The sequence below is a fragment of the Xenopus tropicalis genome, chromosome 5 (assembly GCF_000004195.4).
Source record: "Xenopus tropicalis strain Nigerian chromosome 5, UCB_Xtro_10.0, whole genome shotgun sequence".
Classification (NCBI taxonomy): domain Eukaryota; kingdom Metazoa; phylum Chordata; class Amphibia; order Anura; family Pipidae; genus Xenopus; species Xenopus tropicalis.
In genome coordinates this window covers 54,765,524-54,785,060 of record NC_030681.2, presented here as the reverse complement: position 1 = coordinate 54,785,060, position 19,537 = coordinate 54,765,524, and the positions used below count along the sequence as shown (strand labels likewise).

The 19,537-nt window shown below is 39.0% G+C and overlaps 1 protein-coding gene across 1 annotated transcript in view; it reads right to left on the bottom strand.

Moving 5' to 3' along the window:
• Positions 1-6,403: 6,403 nt before the first annotated feature.
• The window catches only part of LOC100485997 (deleted in malignant brain tumors 1 protein), a 35,673-nt gene continuing 22,539 nt past the window's right edge, over positions 6,404-19,537 (bottom strand). Inside the window, exons 16-20 of the mRNA XM_031902953.1 lie at positions 13,672-13,813; positions 13,177-13,388; positions 9,525-9,700; positions 8,439-8,827; positions 6,404-6,969 (exon numbers count right to left, since the gene is read on the bottom strand). Coding sequence (XP_031758813.1) covers positions 6,714-6,969; positions 8,439-8,827; positions 9,525-9,700; positions 13,177-13,388; positions 13,672-13,813 — 1,175 coding nt within the window. The 3' untranslated portion in view covers positions 6,404-6,713. The remainder of the gene's footprint in view (positions 6,970-8,438; positions 8,828-9,524; positions 9,701-13,176; positions 13,389-13,671; positions 13,814-19,537) is intronic.

The following is a 19,537-nucleotide window of genomic DNA, read 5'->3' as shown; positions in this document are numbered from 1 at the left end:
ACTGTTAGAGAGGTTTTGCACATGCGCCTCCCATAGTGTTACATTATTTCTGTACTGCTTAACCCTTGGCATAACATAATAAATGTATTTTAAAGTACAACTGACTCTTGTGCTAATATCTCTTAAGTATTTGAAGAATAACTTGCTCCAAAACTTTTCCCTTATTTCCACAATTTTTCCCTAGTCCCCTGAAAAATTAAAAGGTGGTTCTACTGTATTATTACAGTGCACCAATCTCTTGAAACCTTTATAATGATGCTCACTAATTTATAGGTGCAAATAAAGTCTAACCATAGCTGTGGGTTAATGTGCTATTGGTGGCTTAAATGTGGCAAGACTAGAAATACTGTGAAACTATCATTTCCTTATAAGGTAGAAATAATAAGTAAGAATCCTTATTAGTTAAAAAGTAATGAATGTTATTTTTCTTTTAATAATGACTAGGGATACACCGAATCTCAGATTCGGCCGAATCCCAGCTTAATAATGACATTCTTTAACTACCATGCTAATGCACTTTCCTTCAAAGTTTGAATTTAATAAGTCCCACACTTAGGTAAAAACATTGTTTTTTTTTAGTTTTCTGTTATCTTGATAAATATTGTGACAAAACTCAAATATGACCTTAACGGAGAGGAGACGAAGTCCCGTAGCAATGAGACACTTGAACAGATTACCAGGCAATTTATATTAATGTAATGTTAAAGCATTACAGCCACATTATTTACAACATATTTGGTGTAAAAGTTATGTTTAACTTTTAAGCAGTATCAGCTATGGTGGCAAAAAACTCCTTTTTATAGCTGTGTTAAATGTCACTCTCAATTGACAGAAACCATCAAGGCTACGACAAAAGGCAGACTTCTAAAATTATGTTGCAGTTTTATCTGATGGCCTATCTGCACATTCTCCTCTCCTATCAATACTGGGGATGGCAGGTGGAAAGATAAATTTAGATAAGTATCCTCCAGTGGTTGATAACAAGTCCCTCAAATGTCAGTAAGCACAAAGAGCAGCATTGATTCTTCATGCATTTCAGTATGTGCCTTTCTTCTCTGCTTATGTTTTTATCCTTTATTTTATAGCAAAGCCTATAAGGAGGATAATCTGACTACAAAAGGCCATTGTGTATCTTGCCATTTTACTAAGCAGAATTTTTCAAACCATTACAGATCTTCAAGCTCATTAATCTTAGCTCTAAATACTTTTAGTCTTGGTTGTTACATTTCAAGAGCATATCAGTTCAATGATTTAGCCTTTAAACAGGATCTTAGAACATATACTGCATGCATGTTATCAGATATGCAAAAACGCCTCTAATTAAGGACATGCCTAAAACAAAGACTAACTTATTTGAAACAAATCCTTGTGTAATTCAAGATAAAGGTTATTATTCCTAATTATGGCAGGCAGAACATGTTTAAAATGCATACTAAATATGACAATTAGGGGCAGAGTCACCAAAATGTGAGATTAGTGTTCACCACAGAAAAATTCACCCAGTTTCTATTTATTCCTATGGGATTTTAGAAGCATATTTAACAATGGGTAAAAGTTAGAGTTCCCCATTTAATAAATACACCTCTAAAAATCCCATAGGAAGAATAGAAAGTGGGTGAATTTTTCAATGCTGAGCTCTAATCTCACATTTTGACACACGGATAATGTCCTCTGCAATTTGCAATTATGTGAAAATATAGTAGTCATTCTCCGATAACAATCACAGTTCAGGAAAAACATTGGGTTCAACAGTTTCAAAAAATAACAAACTTTTCCAGCAGCAATTAACCTTTATAATGTTTACCCAGAGAGGCAAAGGTAAAAAAAGGTCTTGGTAAATGAATAGCATTTGCCTGTTATGCTAAGAGACTGGAGCTGGGCATAAAAATAAACAATAGGATTATAAGGCAAGTGTATGCAAACCCACATGGGGAGAACCATATCTAGATTGGGAAGGCCAATCTATTTGGCTGCTTTGTGTTTTACTGCAGAGGCCATTTTGCCATTAATACAAGTAGAAAGAATCTATACCATTAGTAAAAAGTTAATAATAATAGCTAAATTGACCCCTGGGAGAACATTTATACTTCTTACAGATAGTGACCAGGTTTAAAACAAACTCAGATACCCATTGCTTCAAGGCAGAAGTATTATACACAGTATAATGTGTATATACACAAAGTCACTGTGCATGTCAAACCAAATCATTTTCAATTTTGTTCCCACTATATGCATTTGTTATTTTTTCATTCCTGACTAGCACCTGGGGCAACTCATTGTGCTCCTAGAATAGAGTTGAGATAATTACACCTTTCTTAGTGTGTTGCACTGAATACTGGAGAGGGAAAGCACATGGGCAACCCTCACAACACACCTACCATGGGTGCCAGTCAGAACACAGAGTTCAGATGCAAGGTGGGATTTTCAGGGCACACAAGGATGCCCTGGCACTTGTCTGTATTGTGATCTGCTGCTTTCACCTAACCTTTCACCTTTCACAAAGAGCAGTAGCACTATGGGCAGAGGCACAAGTTGGCCTCTAGCATTCCAGGATTTGCACACCTGCCCATAGTAAATAGCCCTGCCTGCTGTAGCAAGGCATCATACAAAATGTGTATATAAGTATGAATACAGTACCCCTTGTGTTTGTATGTTTGCATGTGATGTATAACACTCCCATAAACTTCAACATTCCTTTCTCTGGAATAATTCCAACAAAAACTTAACTAGACAAAATGGGAAATTGCCCTACGGGAAAAGATATTGATGGCAAAAATTAAGAAGAAAATAAATTACATAGTAACATAAAATGGTATAAACATTGCCAAGAGCTTTATACTGATCTGGTTTATCATAACATTTCTATTAATAATTAATGCATGAAGTCTGAAATTATATTCAGTAAGGCAAACGTACCTTAAAATGATGCATTTCATTGCATTCAATTGCTCCACAATATTTTGCCTTCCCTTTGTATCCGTTATTAACATGTTTTAATGTTTTCTAATATGCCTGTTCTGAACCCAATTTATATTGCTCATTTGGCTGCAGGGCTGACCCTTATTCTAGCCAACCCAATTTGCAAAAGATTCCTATATCCCCTCAGCGGAACACAAGAGTGCCAGATGCAGGATAAGTAGTGGTCCTGGAGAACAAACAAGGTGGAACAAGGGACAAGGCAGACAAGGGACAAGATACAGTATGTGATACGAATATAAACGTTGGTGCTGTCTATAAGTAAGGGAGTCCCTCAGACAGAACACATAAGAACTAGCAAGCAAGTTCTATAAGCTGAGTCTCAAGACTAAAAATGGCTATTACAGGTAGAAGAGGATGGCAAAACTCCAAGTGGAGCAGGGACTGATGTAAGTGATGAACAATGCTTTTTTTTATTAAAAAGAATCATACTAGCCTACAGTGTGGCTATATGCCAATGTAATATTCAGTGCCTTGGCAAAGAAAAACCTGTGTGGGAGTAATGTTGATTCATTTTATTTTGAGAACAATGACATGACAATGACTTTTATGTCCTGCAAAGGCACTTTTGCTAAAGGTGTCCTAGTGAACATCATTTATTCACTTACCAGCATCAATGAGACAAAAAAGGAACCTCAACTGTGACATTGGACTAAATCAATTTGTGATGCATGAATTAACATTTTTAGTTTTGTGATAACGTGGACAGTTTGCCTTGACTGACACCTTTATTCAACATGAATCAGTTTGATCTGTACTCTAGATTTGCTGATTTTCTATTCTGAATATTATTGCTAAAGTCTTACAGACAAAACGAATTCACCTGGTAAATTATAATTAGTTCCTAATGTTACATCAAAATTAGTTGAATTGTATCAACTCTGTGGCTTATCTAGCAAACTGAGATCATGCCAGTTTTAATTTTCTATTCTCTGTTGTGTTGATTTGATTTAGCTATTTTTGCAGTAGTTTGTGAGATTTTTGGGTATGGCTCAGGATCTGTTGATCTAGAAAATTATATTAAGTCTAATAAAATTTGGACGTAATCTCACCTAAGCATCTTGCATGTTGATTTTAAAGGAGACATATCCTATAAAAATTATGAATGTACCAATGAATTATACTCCTCTAGATATTGAAGGATTGTGCTTAAAAAAGTTGTGTTTCAGACTGATTTATTGAGAAATTCCACAAAAATCCCACTAGCCCCACCCATCTGTTCCACTTCCTGCTGGCTGAATTCTCTGGATGTGCAGGAGAGCCGCCGGCTCTCAGTACACGGCACTATAGGATAGGAACCAATCAGCAGCTAGGCTGACCTGATAGGGAACTGAAGCCTGTCTGTGCTTGTGTGACTGCAGGGTTGTGATTGGCTCTCCCCCTCCTACTGTGCTTCTGACAGGGACCGTTAGGACACGCCCACTCTTCATTTTAAACATGGTCAGAGAAGAGAGAGGCTCTATAGGGAGCTCTAACAAAGGAGCCATTTTTACAGATTGGATTAATTTTAAACACAAAGGGAAACTAGCACCGTATATTATTCATAATTGCCTACAATATTAGGGTTTTTCCCATTTATCCAATATGTCTCCTTTAATATTTTTTTCCCAAGTTCAGTGAAATGAACAAAATTCCAAGAAAAATAAATACTTTTTTCTGAACTTATGAGATGGATCCATGCTCTTTCACTATTTAGCTGCATATATAGAATAGTTAGAACATAAAGTGAATAGAATGAGTGTCTGTACTACATCTTATGAAAAAAAAATTTTTGTAGATACAGTTTCTCATTCACAGTGACTTGCAGTACCAATTCTTAAATGATCTGGCCAGTAGACCCTCTTTTCCAATACACACATGGGTGGATTTTAATGAAGGCTTGGGGGGGCTAAGCCTCCCCAAACTCTAGTCCTTTGTAAATGTACCATGAATTGTCTGCAGTATTGTGCTGTACAAGGTTCTAGTACATAAACATAAGGAAGGAAAGTAAGGGGACTGGTACTGTTCTGAGGGAAGGGTGTGACAGAGAAGTAAAGATGTGCAAGAAGAAGGCTAATAGTCCAGCTTCAAGAATAAAACAAAAATACTCAGAGCTCACACAACCTATTTATAAGTGCACATTAAGGTGTGCATATCGTTCAAAACATACTGAACTACATTGTGATATTTTATTTATTTTTATGCGCTTCCAATTTATGTTCTATGGTAATGCCCAGCCTTATTGTCTCAGGAGTTCGATCTTCCTTAGCTCCTAGGCTTAGGCTCTACTGTTCTTCCCTGCCCTGCTTTCCATGTAAGTGCCCACCCAGCAGGAGGAGCGGCCACACAGGTCTGAAACTGGGACTGAGAGCAAGTGAAAGTGTGGAACATAATTTATAAAAAATAAATTGAATAAATACTGATTTAATGTAGCTGCATTGCTATGAATAGAATTGTTGTGTTACTGTATAAGGAATTGTTTGTTTTGCAAGGATTTGCATAGCTGTAATCAATCTTGGATTATTGTACAACCACCTAATAATGGAAAGACAAGTCTGGGGCCAAGACAATGAATCTTTTGTGGCTGTAAGAGTAAGGGCTCTGGCACACGGGGGAGATTAGTCGCCCGCGACAAAACTCCCTGTTCTAACCTGCCCGATCGAGATCTGGCCAATTTCAGGCGAGATATTGGTCGGCCAGGCTGCTCTGTTCTGCCCATACACGGGCCGATTAGCTGCTGAATTGGTCCAAAGGACCGATATCGGCAGCTATAGTCGGCCCGTGTATGGGGACCTTTAGTCTTGCTATGAAAAAATAGAGAAAAAGGAGGCGTTGGCAGGAATATGAGTTCTGTCAGGGCTTATGAGGGTACTGTTTAGCTGGAGGGGTTATTGTTGGGAGGCTTTAAGAGTTTTGGGGCTGCAGAAAATGAAGCTAACATAAGGGCTGGGTCTGCTGAGAGTAGACAGAAAAAGCAAAAGATCTGTGTTACAGAAAAAATGACTACTGAGAGATGAGTGTAAGGTAGCTGTAATCTAACATTAAGTGCTCATACAAAGGGAAAGCTATGGGACTTAATAGAGTAGAAAACATTTCAAGGACCATTTTTTTTTTTGCGTTACCTGGAACTTCTACAAACTGCGTTGCTTTAGTACTTTTAAAATGATCAACATTCGTGTGTATGACAAAAATCTAAAAAAAATTGTTAAGAATTGCGTTAAGGCTACTGTGTTGACTGTCATTGCATATAGATACAATTTTTATCTTCCCAAACAAAAAAACCACCATCCACCTGTGAATACACAGCATTGATGTGTTACAAGGAATTACTTAAAAAATAAATATTCCAAAAAATGTCAAACTCTTCATTTTTATGCATCTTAATTAATAAGTATTTTTTTAATTCCAAAAACGAAAGATGTCAAGTAAAGTATAGGTAAAGCAAAGGTAAAGTAAACCTTATAAAAGTGCATTTACTTTTGATATGCAGAATATTGAAAAATAATCAAACTCTTTTTACTAGCATTTTCAAATACATTTCTGCAATACTAATTTTTATTCTTATGCATTTCATTGTAGCCCCTCATTTCTGCTAATGAACACCAATCAATAGTAAAAATCATCAGCCACATTTCAGTAACACTGTATTTACTTTTGTTATTTCTGTGGGATGTTAGCTTCATTAAAATATTAGCAAGATTAGTATTAATTTTAACTAAAATGTTATTGTATATTGTTAAAATGTGTATAGTGTTATTTTAGTCTCCCTGTAGTTCAATTGGTCCTATTATTATTATTTCACTTGACCCATGGGAAATCTCTGCAGTCCTCCTCCTTCTGGTGATGCAGCCACGGTTGCAACGGGAGTTGTAATCATATCTTTGGCACACAGTCAATTTACACTGAAGATAAACTGATGAGTATCGGCTGGCAAACCCAAAAGCACTGAATCCAAAGCGGACAATGTTTGAAGAGGGACTTGGATAGACTGCATATGTAGAATCTTTAATACATCTATAAAAGTGAAAAATATATTTGAATCTGTTATAACACATGCATTTGCATGTGTACTACTAATAATTTAAATTAAAAAGAAAATCATATATTTATTACAAGGCATTTATGGATCCCCCTAGGAAAGATAAAGAACATTGTATAATGAGCCCCTCCCCTGCTTTCTCTGTTTCTGACTTAGAAAAGGAGGAGTTCTTTATACATGTGGTTAATTTAGAATGATTAGGTCAATCTTCCAATAATTGTTCTGAAGAACCAAAAAAGTACTGAAAGTGGTACTAATATATTGTCCGGCGCTGTTTCTTTTTTTTATCAACTTTAAAATTCATAAATAGTAACCTGCTCCAGTTTACCACTTGAGAAGCATCTACAGCCTCCATCCCACCCACTTCCCTGTACTAATGGCTTTAGCATGTGCAGTGGCTTCTAACATCAGCAGCAAAAAAGATTTGTCTGTTGGCATTGAATATAGGCGGTTCATCACGTTTGGAACTTTGATGTCCCTTATTAGCCCTTTCATATGTGTCAAAGCAGGCATTAAATATGGGCTCCCTGGCACTTTGGATTTTTGCAGTTTACTGTAGGTCCTGGGCTTACTGGGAGCAACTGGGTGGGAGCTGTGGTGTGCAGTTTTTAAAAGATGAAACAAAAGCAGCGGCACTGAAGAGAATGATAATGTAAGGAGACACAGAAGCAAAAAAAGCAAAAAAGTGCGCAAAGAGCATATAAAAGCAGAAACAAAAGAATAATAATAACATTCCATACATGTGAAATCATGAGAGACACAGCATTACCACAAATCAGTATTACAGTAAACTAATATTGAAGTGATGCATTTTTGTTGCATCTGGGCATTGTAAGTAATATACTCCAAACGTGCAAACTAAAAGTCTGTTAATGGTAAACTTCTCAATACTTCATACCTGAAACTTTTCACCTTGATCATGAAACCAGATAAACAGCCATAATTTACTATTTACTTTGCTTATAAAACTGCCAACTGCTATTATCACTAGTCTTTATCCTTTTCTTCTGTCACGGCATTATTAAACAATGTTTGTTGCCCCTACAACTAACCATAAAATATATGATCTGGATCTGGTTTTGCTCTTAAACTGGCTGATTGCAGGAATTTCATGTGCTTTCCCCCATAATCAGTCACCTAAACAACTCTTTGCATGCAGTACAGTCATTGCAAAAATGGGTTTGCTTGCCAAACTCCTTATTGAATGGTCATAAATTGTTGAATGTTGAAAAAGGTTGCCAGTTGCATGCAGTTAATTCACTTTTCTGTTAACAAACAAATTACTAACTTTGAAATCACATACAACCCTTGAGTCTTCGCTCTAGGTATTCTTGTTATTAATGTTTGCATCTGCTGTAATACTGGCTACCCACTAAACAATTTTACAATGTTCTCAATGACAATGGTAAATGAAAGATAATTAAAATTATAGTCATATAATTACCCATTGCGAATGAGGTCATACGTCTGGGTTACAAAATCTGTTTGGTTAGGTGATGCTACGCAAGTGTCTACAAATAAAGTGAGGTCAGGGTCAGAGTTGTGCAATATTGCCTGGAAATACAAATTCTGATTAAGCCTTGCATAGTATGGCCACTGGTATACTGGGTAGTAGTAATATGGTGATGAGTATAAGGACAGGCTAGCAGAGTAGAGGCCATATTTGTTCACATTCCTCTCCACGGTATCATCAGCTTGATACATAATTTCTACCATGGTGTTCTGGTACAGCAAGCATTGCAGGTTCAACTTAAGCTTTTTGCTTCTTTGGATTACTTGTCGAGAACGGAATCCAAACACAGAATTCAAATAGCTGATTGTATCTCCTCCACCCTAATGGAAAATAAAAGATTATATTTTTTACTTTACCTCACACACATATTTGAAAATATTCCTTTATGCAAAACAAATTGACAATTGGTTAATAAAGAATGGTTGGTGAATAAAGATTTTTCACTTGACTGTAATAAGTGAGTGTTCCTATCCCTACCCAACAAATCATAATGTTCATAATTTAAGGTTCCCTGTACATTTTAGTAATTATCTATTTATCATTTAGTGTACTGTGTTAAAAGGATTTAACTTTTTCCAAAATGCAATTAAAGGCTAAAGGATAATATATGTGTTACACATTATTATGAAAGAAGATTTGATCTTATAATTTTAAAAACTAATGTAGGAAAACATAAAAAATAGTGAGCTTTGATGCTATTGAGCACCTTGTCATTCATTTTTAAATGCACTTGCACAATTATACATGATAATCATGACAGATTTACTAAAGCACCACATTTGCTCAGTTGTCTCTAAGCAGAGCTGGCTTTAGTAGCAACTAGGAAATACTTGAATCTCTACAGTATCTTCTGCAGCAACATCATTATTTTTATGAGCAGTAGTATAACCATCTTTGTACAAAATGAGTGCCAAGATGCATGATGGTTTGGTAAGATCAGATATTTGTATTTTTTAACATGATACTTGCTGTGTTTGTCTGTTAACTGTGGATCTGTATTGTTAAAGAATAACCTACCTGTTTCACAGTGCCACATTGGTTGTAATAGATCTCGAAAACAGCCCAATCTCCATAGTTATAAGGACGACATTGAGGGTCATTTAAGTATAGATCATACGGCGAATAACCAAATGACTGAAGGTATGAAACTGAGATACGAGCTGTCATGTAGTCTGATGAACATGAAAGTGTCACTGAATTGAGAAAATGAAAAAGATTCATAAAAAATTAAAAAAGCAGTAAAGTTGTAGTCTCCATTGCTCAGACTTTCACTCTTCTGAAGAAATTGGGAGGTAAGACTAGCACTGGCATTGGGGTCCCTTGGGCTGGAGCATGGTGGATTAATGGTGGAAACCTTGACCTCCTCCTTGTCCTACATTGAGTGAGGTAGTGGTTAAACTATAGTGTGGGGATCTCCCGGACATCTCATTGTTTTTTTCAAATATAACTCCCTATTACCTCAACATCTCATTGTCGGAATCAATTCTATAACTGCAAATCTCATCTGAGAGGCATTATGCCCCACTTGCTTGAAATGATGTGAAACCAGCAATTTTACTACCTCATTTCTAATAGTAGAACGATGCTGGGAGATGCGATCCCTGATTAGCTGTTTAGTCTTCCCTACATTCATAAGTCTGCAAGGACACTAATGGGCTCATTTATCAATTTTTCAGTTTGTGAATTTGAGTTTGTTTTTCTAAATCCAATAAACTCACATAAGGAATGCTCGCTTTTTAGTTTAAAAATATGGTTTGACTTTGCCTAGGGCAACTCCCATTGACTTCTGTAACCCCTATTTGGCTATGAAATAGTTAAAACTCAGGCTAGTATGGTTTAGAGCATGGGGTACATGAGACTCTCTTAGACAGGATGGGCCTTCGCTATATGAAAGAGACCATGCAGAGCAAGGTTGTAGCAGAACTACACCTCACTGTAGCTGTGTAGTGCAGATTTAGTAAAGATGGACACCAGAAGGTTCTTGCAATTGAACTATAGTACATGTTTATTGTCACAGACAAATGATGATGCAGGGTTATACTCACAAATGAAGATAAATGATAGTAGTACTCTGAGGACAACAAGAGAAGATGCACACCGGTTTATCCCACCTCTTTTTGGGAGTCTGGGCAGGGTAAATGCACCTAGTCAGTGTGACACCCCTTTGGAAGCATTCAGGATAGATACCTCAGTCCTCAGGTTGATAACCCCTAGCTTGAGAGTCCTCCGTGTGACTAGGCATCAGGGTTTATTCTAACCTGTCTCCTATGTCTACTCCATGCCCCTACGCTAAGGCAACATTGCTGGATGGGTACTTCCTTTCTACTCTCCTGGATGGGGCTGGAAAACTGCCCTTACTTCCTTCCCTCTCTACCTCACTCTCCTAGAGAGTGCTCGACAAGAGTAACTATCTTACTGGTCCTCATTCACAGGGTCCCTGTCCCCGACTTCACCAGAGTGGATGGTAACACTCTGGGGTAAATTGCTTAAATGGGGCCTATGTTCTGCTCCAGGCTCAGTGGACCTTTGCACTGAGAGACATAGGCAGCCAAAGGGGAAGCCACACCTCCTTCCTAGACACTATATGAGACTGCAAGGGGTGGGGACAACCCAAATAACCAATAGGCATAACTAGAAACTGATACATGGGTCTTTGCCCAGTAACAGTACAAATGAAAAAGGAGTAGGGAATTAAAGCCATAGGGGAGCTTAACCCTATGGGTCCCTACACTTCTATAGAAACTCGTATGCTTTTAGATGGCAAATTTTTACATTCATGTTTTCGGGTTTTTTTGCACTTAATAAATACCTGACATTCGAGTTTTTGAACCATAATCCAAAATAGTCTTTTTAGAGCAAAAAAACTTGAATCGTGAAAAAGAATCAAACTCGAACTTCAATAAATCTTTCCCTTAATATAGTAAATTGTATAATTAGTGACAAACAGGTATGATAACCTGACTGAGGATGGCTGAATGTGGAGCCTTTAATAACACTACCACATTGCGCCCATCCTCATCATGAATAACTTCCCTCTTTTATGTGTGTCTGTGTTTCCCTTTTATTGGATCCAACATCAGCTATACAGCCAATCAGGCATCGCATCTCCCATCATTCTACTATTAGGAATGAGGTAGTGAAATTTTGGAGAGATGTAGAGATAATAGGGAATTACAGTATGCTTGAAAAAAGTGAAGCTTTCTGGATTCATACCTTTGGGACATTGGAACCCTGGGATTGGAATCAGGATTATAACTTCTACAGTTTTGTTTAAATTAAATTTGTTGAATATGATAGCAACCAGGTCACTTGTATTAAGTTAATGGTGTGCTAAACCTTTATGTACTGTATATATATATATATATACACACATATATATATATATATATATATATATATATATATACACATATACTGTATATACACATACATAACATATAATTCACAAAAGCCATGAATATCTTGTAAAAGTGATGTTATTGTCTATAATTGGTGCTTAATGATGTCATTTCTGTCACATGAAACCTGTTATCCAGAAAGCTCCATATTATGGGAAGGCCAACTCCAATAGACTCCATTTTAATCAAACAATTAACATTTTGAAATTATTTCCTTTTTCTCTGTAACAATATAACAGTACGTTGTACTTAATTTTATCTAAGATATGATTAATCCTTAATGGAGCCAAAACAATCCTAACAATTTAAATTAATGTTTAAATTATTTTTTAGTTGACTTACAGTATGGTGATCTAAATTGCGAAAATATGCCTTGATCTAAATTTACGGAAAACCCCAGGTCACAAGTATTTTGGAAAATAGGTCCCATACCTGTATTATACTTTACATAAAAGCACTGTCTCTCCTGGTTGGGAGAGAAATGACTTAAAAGACAGCAGTGTTGGCCTGGGGCCTGCCACCCCAAAGGCCCCCCCAGTCACAAATTCCTCCTCCTGCCTCTGACCTATACCCGCCCCATTCCTTACACTTCTGGCTCACACTGTGTCACATTGCACTTACACTTGCAGCCTCCACCAGCCTAGTACAACTGTGAAAGAGAGCTCCATTTAACTATTTCCTGCCTGGTGAAAATACTTCTGTGTGTTGCGTGCTTTTAAGCTTTCTCAATATCTTATATACCCACTAGGGTAGTCCTAAGACTAAGACTGCTTGAAGCCAATATTAGGGAACTGATACATAGTTCCTAATTTGTTCCCTGCTTATACAAGCTAGAATAACACTCTCTTCTGTCATAAAGGCACAGGGAGTTCTAAAACTGCCCCTGTTGCCCACTACTGACACAGGGAGTACTAAAACTTCCCCTGTTGCCCACTACTGACACAGGGAGTACTAAAACTTCCCCTGTTGCCCACTACTGACACAGGGAGTACTAAAACTGCCCCTGTTGCACACTACTGCCACAGGGAGTACTAAAACTGCCCCTGTTGACTACTATGGCAATGTCAGGCTTTCCCCATACAAGCTTATATTAATACATTTGTGGACACTATAATCTTTTACTTATATGTCACTGACTGAAATAAATAAAAGGTTAATGCTACTTATAGATACAGCAATTGCACCATGCTATCATCCAACATAACAGATTTTAAAAATGTTTCATGTAAAATGTGTTAATTAAATATATTGACCATAAACTGTATACATACCATTTTGGCTGCTCTGATATTGAGCATAATAATAAGCATGGAATCCTCTTACAAAACTACTGTTACTTCCGCTGCTGGTGTAAATTACACTCAGACTGTTAGATGAAGAAAGAAATGACTGTGTGGTTGAGCCACAGAAACTCCCAAGTAATGGGGAATTATATGGTGTTCCATCATACACAGATACATATCCCATCCCACAGTGTCCAAGTCTATGGAAAAAGAACTGAATATTATTATTGCTTATAGACTCTGCTCAAGACATACTTGGCTACCTTTACATACTAAACCTTGTCCTATTCAGTTAAAACCTTTAGGGCCTGTGACCCAACACAGTAAAACTTAAAGAGGGATAAGAACTAGTTCTGCAGATTATGATTACCAAATGTAGGAAATAACTGGGGCACTAAAAATGTATCACTTTTAAGCACTTAAGACATAGCATCTAAATTTGTATTTGCAGAATATTTTATGTAATAAAAGTGTTCTACATACGCTGAATCAATAAAGTAGAGTTGGACCACATGATCACTGCCAACTTGTATATGCCAAGCACAATTTGCACGTCTATGCGAATATGGGTAGAATGGACTTTCGATGGTGCCCCAGTAATTGGTCAGAATCCCTCCACAGTTCACTGAAAGTGGACACAGTAATATTAAATAAAACATGATGATATTTGTACAACTAAGTAAGCAATCATATAAAAAAAACAGGAGAAATGAAAAAGTACGAAAATCATGCCTTTTTCGAATTGTAGTAGCAAGAATTCCATAAAATCTGGATTTTGTTGGCGTTTTTTATACGACTTCTTTTGCAGCAACTTTTCCTTGCAACTTTTTTTTAGTAAATATCAGACATTCGGGAAAACAAATTTAGTCGAATTTGAAAATAAAAAAAATGAGAAACTGTTGAGTTTTAGTAAATCTAACCCTAGGTGTTTACTGAAGGTGATGTGTGTATGTATAACTTTATTTTTAAAGCGCCACAAGGGTACGCAGCGCTGTCCAATCTTATAGAATACAAAATTACACACAGGGAGGACAAGTGATATAATAAATAAATACTATATATATGTGGTATGAGACACAGTACGAAGGAGGTCCCTGCCCCATAGAGCTTACAATCTAAGGTGAGGTGAAGGTGAGAGCGCACCAGGTATGGGCATTTGCCCTTAAAGGAACAGTAACACCAAAAAATGAAACAGTTTTAAAGTAAAACAAATATAATGCACTGTTTTCCTGCACTGGTAAAACTGGTGTGTTTGCTACAGTAACTCTACTATAGTTTATATCAGTGCTGTCCAACTGGCGGCCCGCGGGCCGCATGCGGCCCGCGACCCCCCTCTGTGTGGCCCCCCACCTGTCTGGCTGCTTTGATGGCTTACCTTTGAGTAAGCATTAAATGGTATCAGTACTGAGATTAACTGGCCCCCTGCATGGTTCTCACCTCAGATTCAGGCTGTAATCCCTCTGTATTGTTTAAAAATGTAATCCCCTGTGTTTTTCACACCTTTTAGTTTCTGCATTGTTCACCCCCTGCAGTGTTCACACCTCAGGCTCAGACTGTAATCACTCCCATTGTTCACTTCTTCACACCTCAGACATAGGTACTGTAGGCAGAGTATAGCACATACAGCCAGCATAGGGCAGGTAGAGTATGGCACACACAGGCAGCATAGGTCAGGGAGGGTATGGCACACACAGGAAGGGTAGGGCAGGCAGAGTATGGCACACACAGTCAGGGTAGGGCAGGCAGAGTATGGCACACACAGGAAGGGTAGGGCAGGCAGAGTATGGCACACACAGGCAGCATAGGTCAGGGAGGGTATGGCACACACAGGCAGAGTAGGGCAGGCAGAGTATGGCACACACAGGAAGGGTAGGGCAGGCAGAGTATGGCACACACAGTCAGGGTAGGGCAGTCAGAGTATGGCACACACAGGAAGGGTAGGGCAAGCAGAGTATGGCACACACAGGAAGGGTAGGGCAAGCAGAGTATGGCACACACAGTCAGGGTAGGGCAGGCAGAGTATGGCACACACAGTCAGGGTAGGGCAGGCAGAGTATGGCACACACAGGAAGGGTAGGGCAGGCAGAGTATGGCACACACAGTCAGGGTAGGGCAGGCAGAGTATGGCACACACAGGAAGGGTAGGGCAGGCAGAGTATGGCACACACAGGAAGGGTAGGGCAGGCAGAGTATGGCACACACAGGAAGGGTAGGGCAGGCAGAGTATGGCACACACAGGCAGGGTAGGGCAGGCAGAGTATGGCACACACAGTCAGGGTAGGGCAGGCAGAGTATGGCACACACAGGAAGGGTAGGGCAGGCAGAGTATGGCACACACAGACAGCATAGGATAGGCAGAGTGCTGCCTGTGGTGCCATACTCTGCTTGCCCTATGCTGCTTGTGGGAGGTGAACCTGGCAGGGGTTTGTTGTGAGAGTTTGTTAGCAGTTGGAAATAGCCATTAAATGGTCCCTAAGGTGTGTAATTATGTACTGGGGGTTGCTCTGCTATCCACAGGGGAGCAGGAGGCATATGGAATTTAAGGGTATATCTTAATATGACATAATTCTTTCACATATGAATGATGGTTGATATCCCCACAGTAAGGACCAAGCATTTGGGATTTTGCTGTGCTACCACCATTGTGATAAAATAGATGTGGTTTGAAGTGGGTGTGGTTTCAAAAAGGGGAGTGGTCAAAACTGGCTTCCATTAGCGGCCCTCCACCATGTATGCTAGAGAAATTCCGGCCCTCGGCACCGTAGAAGTTGGACAGCACTGGTTTATATAATAAGCTGCTGTGTAGCCACGGGGGCAGCCATTGAAGCTGGAAAAAGGAGAAAAGGCACAGGTTATATAGCAGATAACAGATAAGTTCTGTAGAATACAATAGTGTTTTATCTGTTATCTGCTATGTGCCTGTGCCTTTTCTCCTTTGAATGGCTGCCTCCATGGCTACATAGCAGCTTATTTATATAAATTATAGTAGACTTTCTGAAGTAAACACACAACTTTTACCAGTGCAGGGCAGCAGCACATTATATTTTAGTTGCTTTTATACACTTTCATTTTTTGGTGTTACTGTTCCTTTAAGCACAGGACTGGGCAAAATAATGTTTTAGTGCTCCAGAAGGTAACAGCTGAGCTTTTTCTTAAAGAGAGTGGGTGAGTGTTCCCTATGGAGGGATTCAAGGATAGAGTTCCAGAGGTAAGGAGCAGCAAGATAGAAAGGTTTAAGACGAGAGAGTGCAGTGGGTGTGGATGGTGTAAAAAGACGGAGGCTCTGAGAGGAGCGGAGGAGACGACCAGGAACATGCAGGGAGACCAGTGAAGAAATGTAGTGAGGAGCAGAGGAGTGAAAGGCTTTGAATGTTAGCAGAAGGATTTTGTAAGCTATCCTTTGCTTAACAGGCAGCCATGCTAGAGAGCTTAATTGACGCTGAACAGGTTCCCTCTTCGGAGAGAGCAGGAGGCAGCAGAGTTTGCAGGCGAGAGAGGTGGGAGTCTGGGAGGCCGGTTAGTAGGAGATTGCAGTAATCTAAGCGGGAAAGGATAAGGGCATGTATTCGTGTTTTAGCTGTTACTTGTGAAAGAAAGGGGCGTATCTTGGCAATATTGCGGAGGAAAAAACGGCAGGTTTTGGCAGTGTTATTAATATGGTTAGAGAAGGAGAGTGACTGGTCAAAGATAACCCCAAGGCAGCATGCAGAATTTATAGGGTTGATGGTCATGCCATCAATAGTAATGGTGAAAGGCGGAGGAGGGCCAGGTTTGGGCGGGAAGACATGAGCTCTGTTTTAGCTAGGTTAAGTTTGAGCTGGTGTGGTGTCGGTTCATCCAGGAGGAGATAGCCAGGAGACAGTTACCAATCTGGGTTTGAACATCAGCAGTTAGTGCAGGGGTGTCTAAATATATCTGGATGTCATCTGCATATAAGTGATATTTAAGACCAAAAGAAGAAATAAGGTCTCCTAAAGAGAAAGTTTACAGGGAGAACAGCAAAAGACCAAGCACAGAGCAGAACCGGGGTAGAGGATTTGTTAGCAAGAGCAACAGAGAAGGAGCGGTTAGAGAGATAGGAAGAGAACCAGGATGCAGCCTGATCCCGGATACCCAGAGAATTGAGAATTTGCATAAGGACAGAATGGTCGACAGTATCAAAAGCAGAGGAAAGGTCTAGGAGAATGAGGACTGAGTAGCGTCCTTTGGCCTTGGCAGTCTGGAGATCATTTGACACTCTACATAGGGCTGTCTCAGTGGAGTGCGCAGGCCAAAAACCAGACTGCATAGGGTCCAGCAGATTATGGGTGCAGAGGAAGTTGGTTACACGAGAAAAGACAAGACGTTCCAGGAGTTTAGAGGCTAGGGGTAGGAGAGAGACGGGACGGTAGTTGTGCAAAGTATAACAATAAATACAAATAAATACAAGGTACAGTTGCAATAAGTTAAGAATCAAAGAGACAAGAAGATGGAGGCCCCTGTCCTGTAGAGCTTACAGTCTAACTAGGAGGATAACTTCCAGACACAAATTGGAGAATATCAGTGCTGCAGGTTACAGTGAGTGACACTGCAATATAAGTGATTAGAAAAGGTTAAAGGTGGGAAACGGCAGTAGTAGTGGAGGGCACAACCAAGTGGTTGCTCTGTGAGGAGGAGAGGAATCGGCCAGGAGATTCAGTTTGAGGTGGCGTTGGTTCATCCAATCGGAAACTGCTAGGAGGCAGTTAGAGATTTAAGTCTTAGGGGCTGATTTACTTACCCACGAACGGGTCGAAATGAGTCCGATTGCGTTTTTTTCGTAATGATCGGTATTTTGCGATTTTTTTCGTATGTTTTGCGATTTTTTCGGATTCTTTACGAATTTTTCGTTACCAATACGATTTTTGCGTAAAAACGCGAGTTTTTCGTATCCATTACGAAAGTTGCGTAAAAAGTTGCGCATTTTTCGTAGCGTTAAAACTTACGCGAAAAGTTGCGCATTTTTCGTAGCGTTAAAACTTACGCGAAACTTTGCACCTTTTAAGTTTTAACGCTACGAAAAATGCGCAACTTTTCGCGTAAGTTTTAACGCTACGAAAAATGCGCAACTTTTTACGCAACTTTCGTAATGGATACGAAAAACTCGCGTTTTTACGCAAAAATCGTATTGGTAACGAAAAATTCGTAAAGAATCCGAAAAAATCGCAAAACATACGAAAAAGTCGCAAAATGTTCGTTTTCAAGTCGGAACTTTTCCAATTCGGGTCGGATTCGTGGGTTAGTAAATCAGCCCCTTAGTGTCAACTGTTAAAGGAAAACTATACCCCCAAACAATGTATTTATATATATATATATATATATATATATATATATTGCAAAAACAGCTCATATTTAAAACCCTGCTTCATCTAAATAAACCATTTTCATAAAAATATACTTGTTTAGTAGTATGTGCTATTGGGGAATCCTAAATAGAAAATTGCCATTTTAAGAATTAAGGGCCGGCTCCTGGGTCATAGGATTCACAGTGCACACAAACAAGCCAAGGCACACATACATGCTAGGCCCCATCAGCCAATTAATGGACAGAGTTCTGACTTTTACTCTCACACTACTTCCTGTTACAGTTAGAGCTGCATTATTTCTGGTCATGTGATCTCTGAGGGAGCACACAGCCCATCACTAAATGGTGGCTCAAGAGAAAGGATGTAAAAGGACAATATTTATAGATATATATTCCAGGGAGATTTTTTAATAGGTTGCTTTACATAATATAAACTATCCGTTGGTTAGGTATTCATTCTGGGGATATTGTTTTCCTTTAATGAAAAATACATTTGGATATCATTAGCATACATATGATATTTAAAGCCAAATGAGTAGATGAGATAACAATGGCCTAAGTACAGAGCCTTCCAGTACCCCTACATTAATGAAGCTATTTTAGCAGATTAGGTCATTTTAATAAAATATGTAATATATCTCTTTTAGAAAATGTCTACTGTTTTAGAGAAAATTACCTCTGAAGATAGTGTTTCTACATAGGGCAGGAGTCAGTGGAGGCACCAGGGGAGGGGGTCACTGACCCCTTTCTGCACAAGCCTGTGTCAGTGTGTTGAAGCTCTGTGTTACGCTGAGTACTGGTAGTAGGAGCTTCTAAAGCTACTGCACATGTCTACTTCCTGTCTCTCTCTTCCTGCCTGTCTTCTAATTGGCTGCTAAAGTTACAGGCACATAACATGATCCAGTGCTGCTGCTGTCTCCTGCTATGAATGTTCAGGGAGGGAGGGGGAGCAGGGCGGGAAGCTCCCATGTGACTCACACTGCAGAGAAGAAATGCTCCTCCTCCCTGAAAACTTTTTCTGTGTGA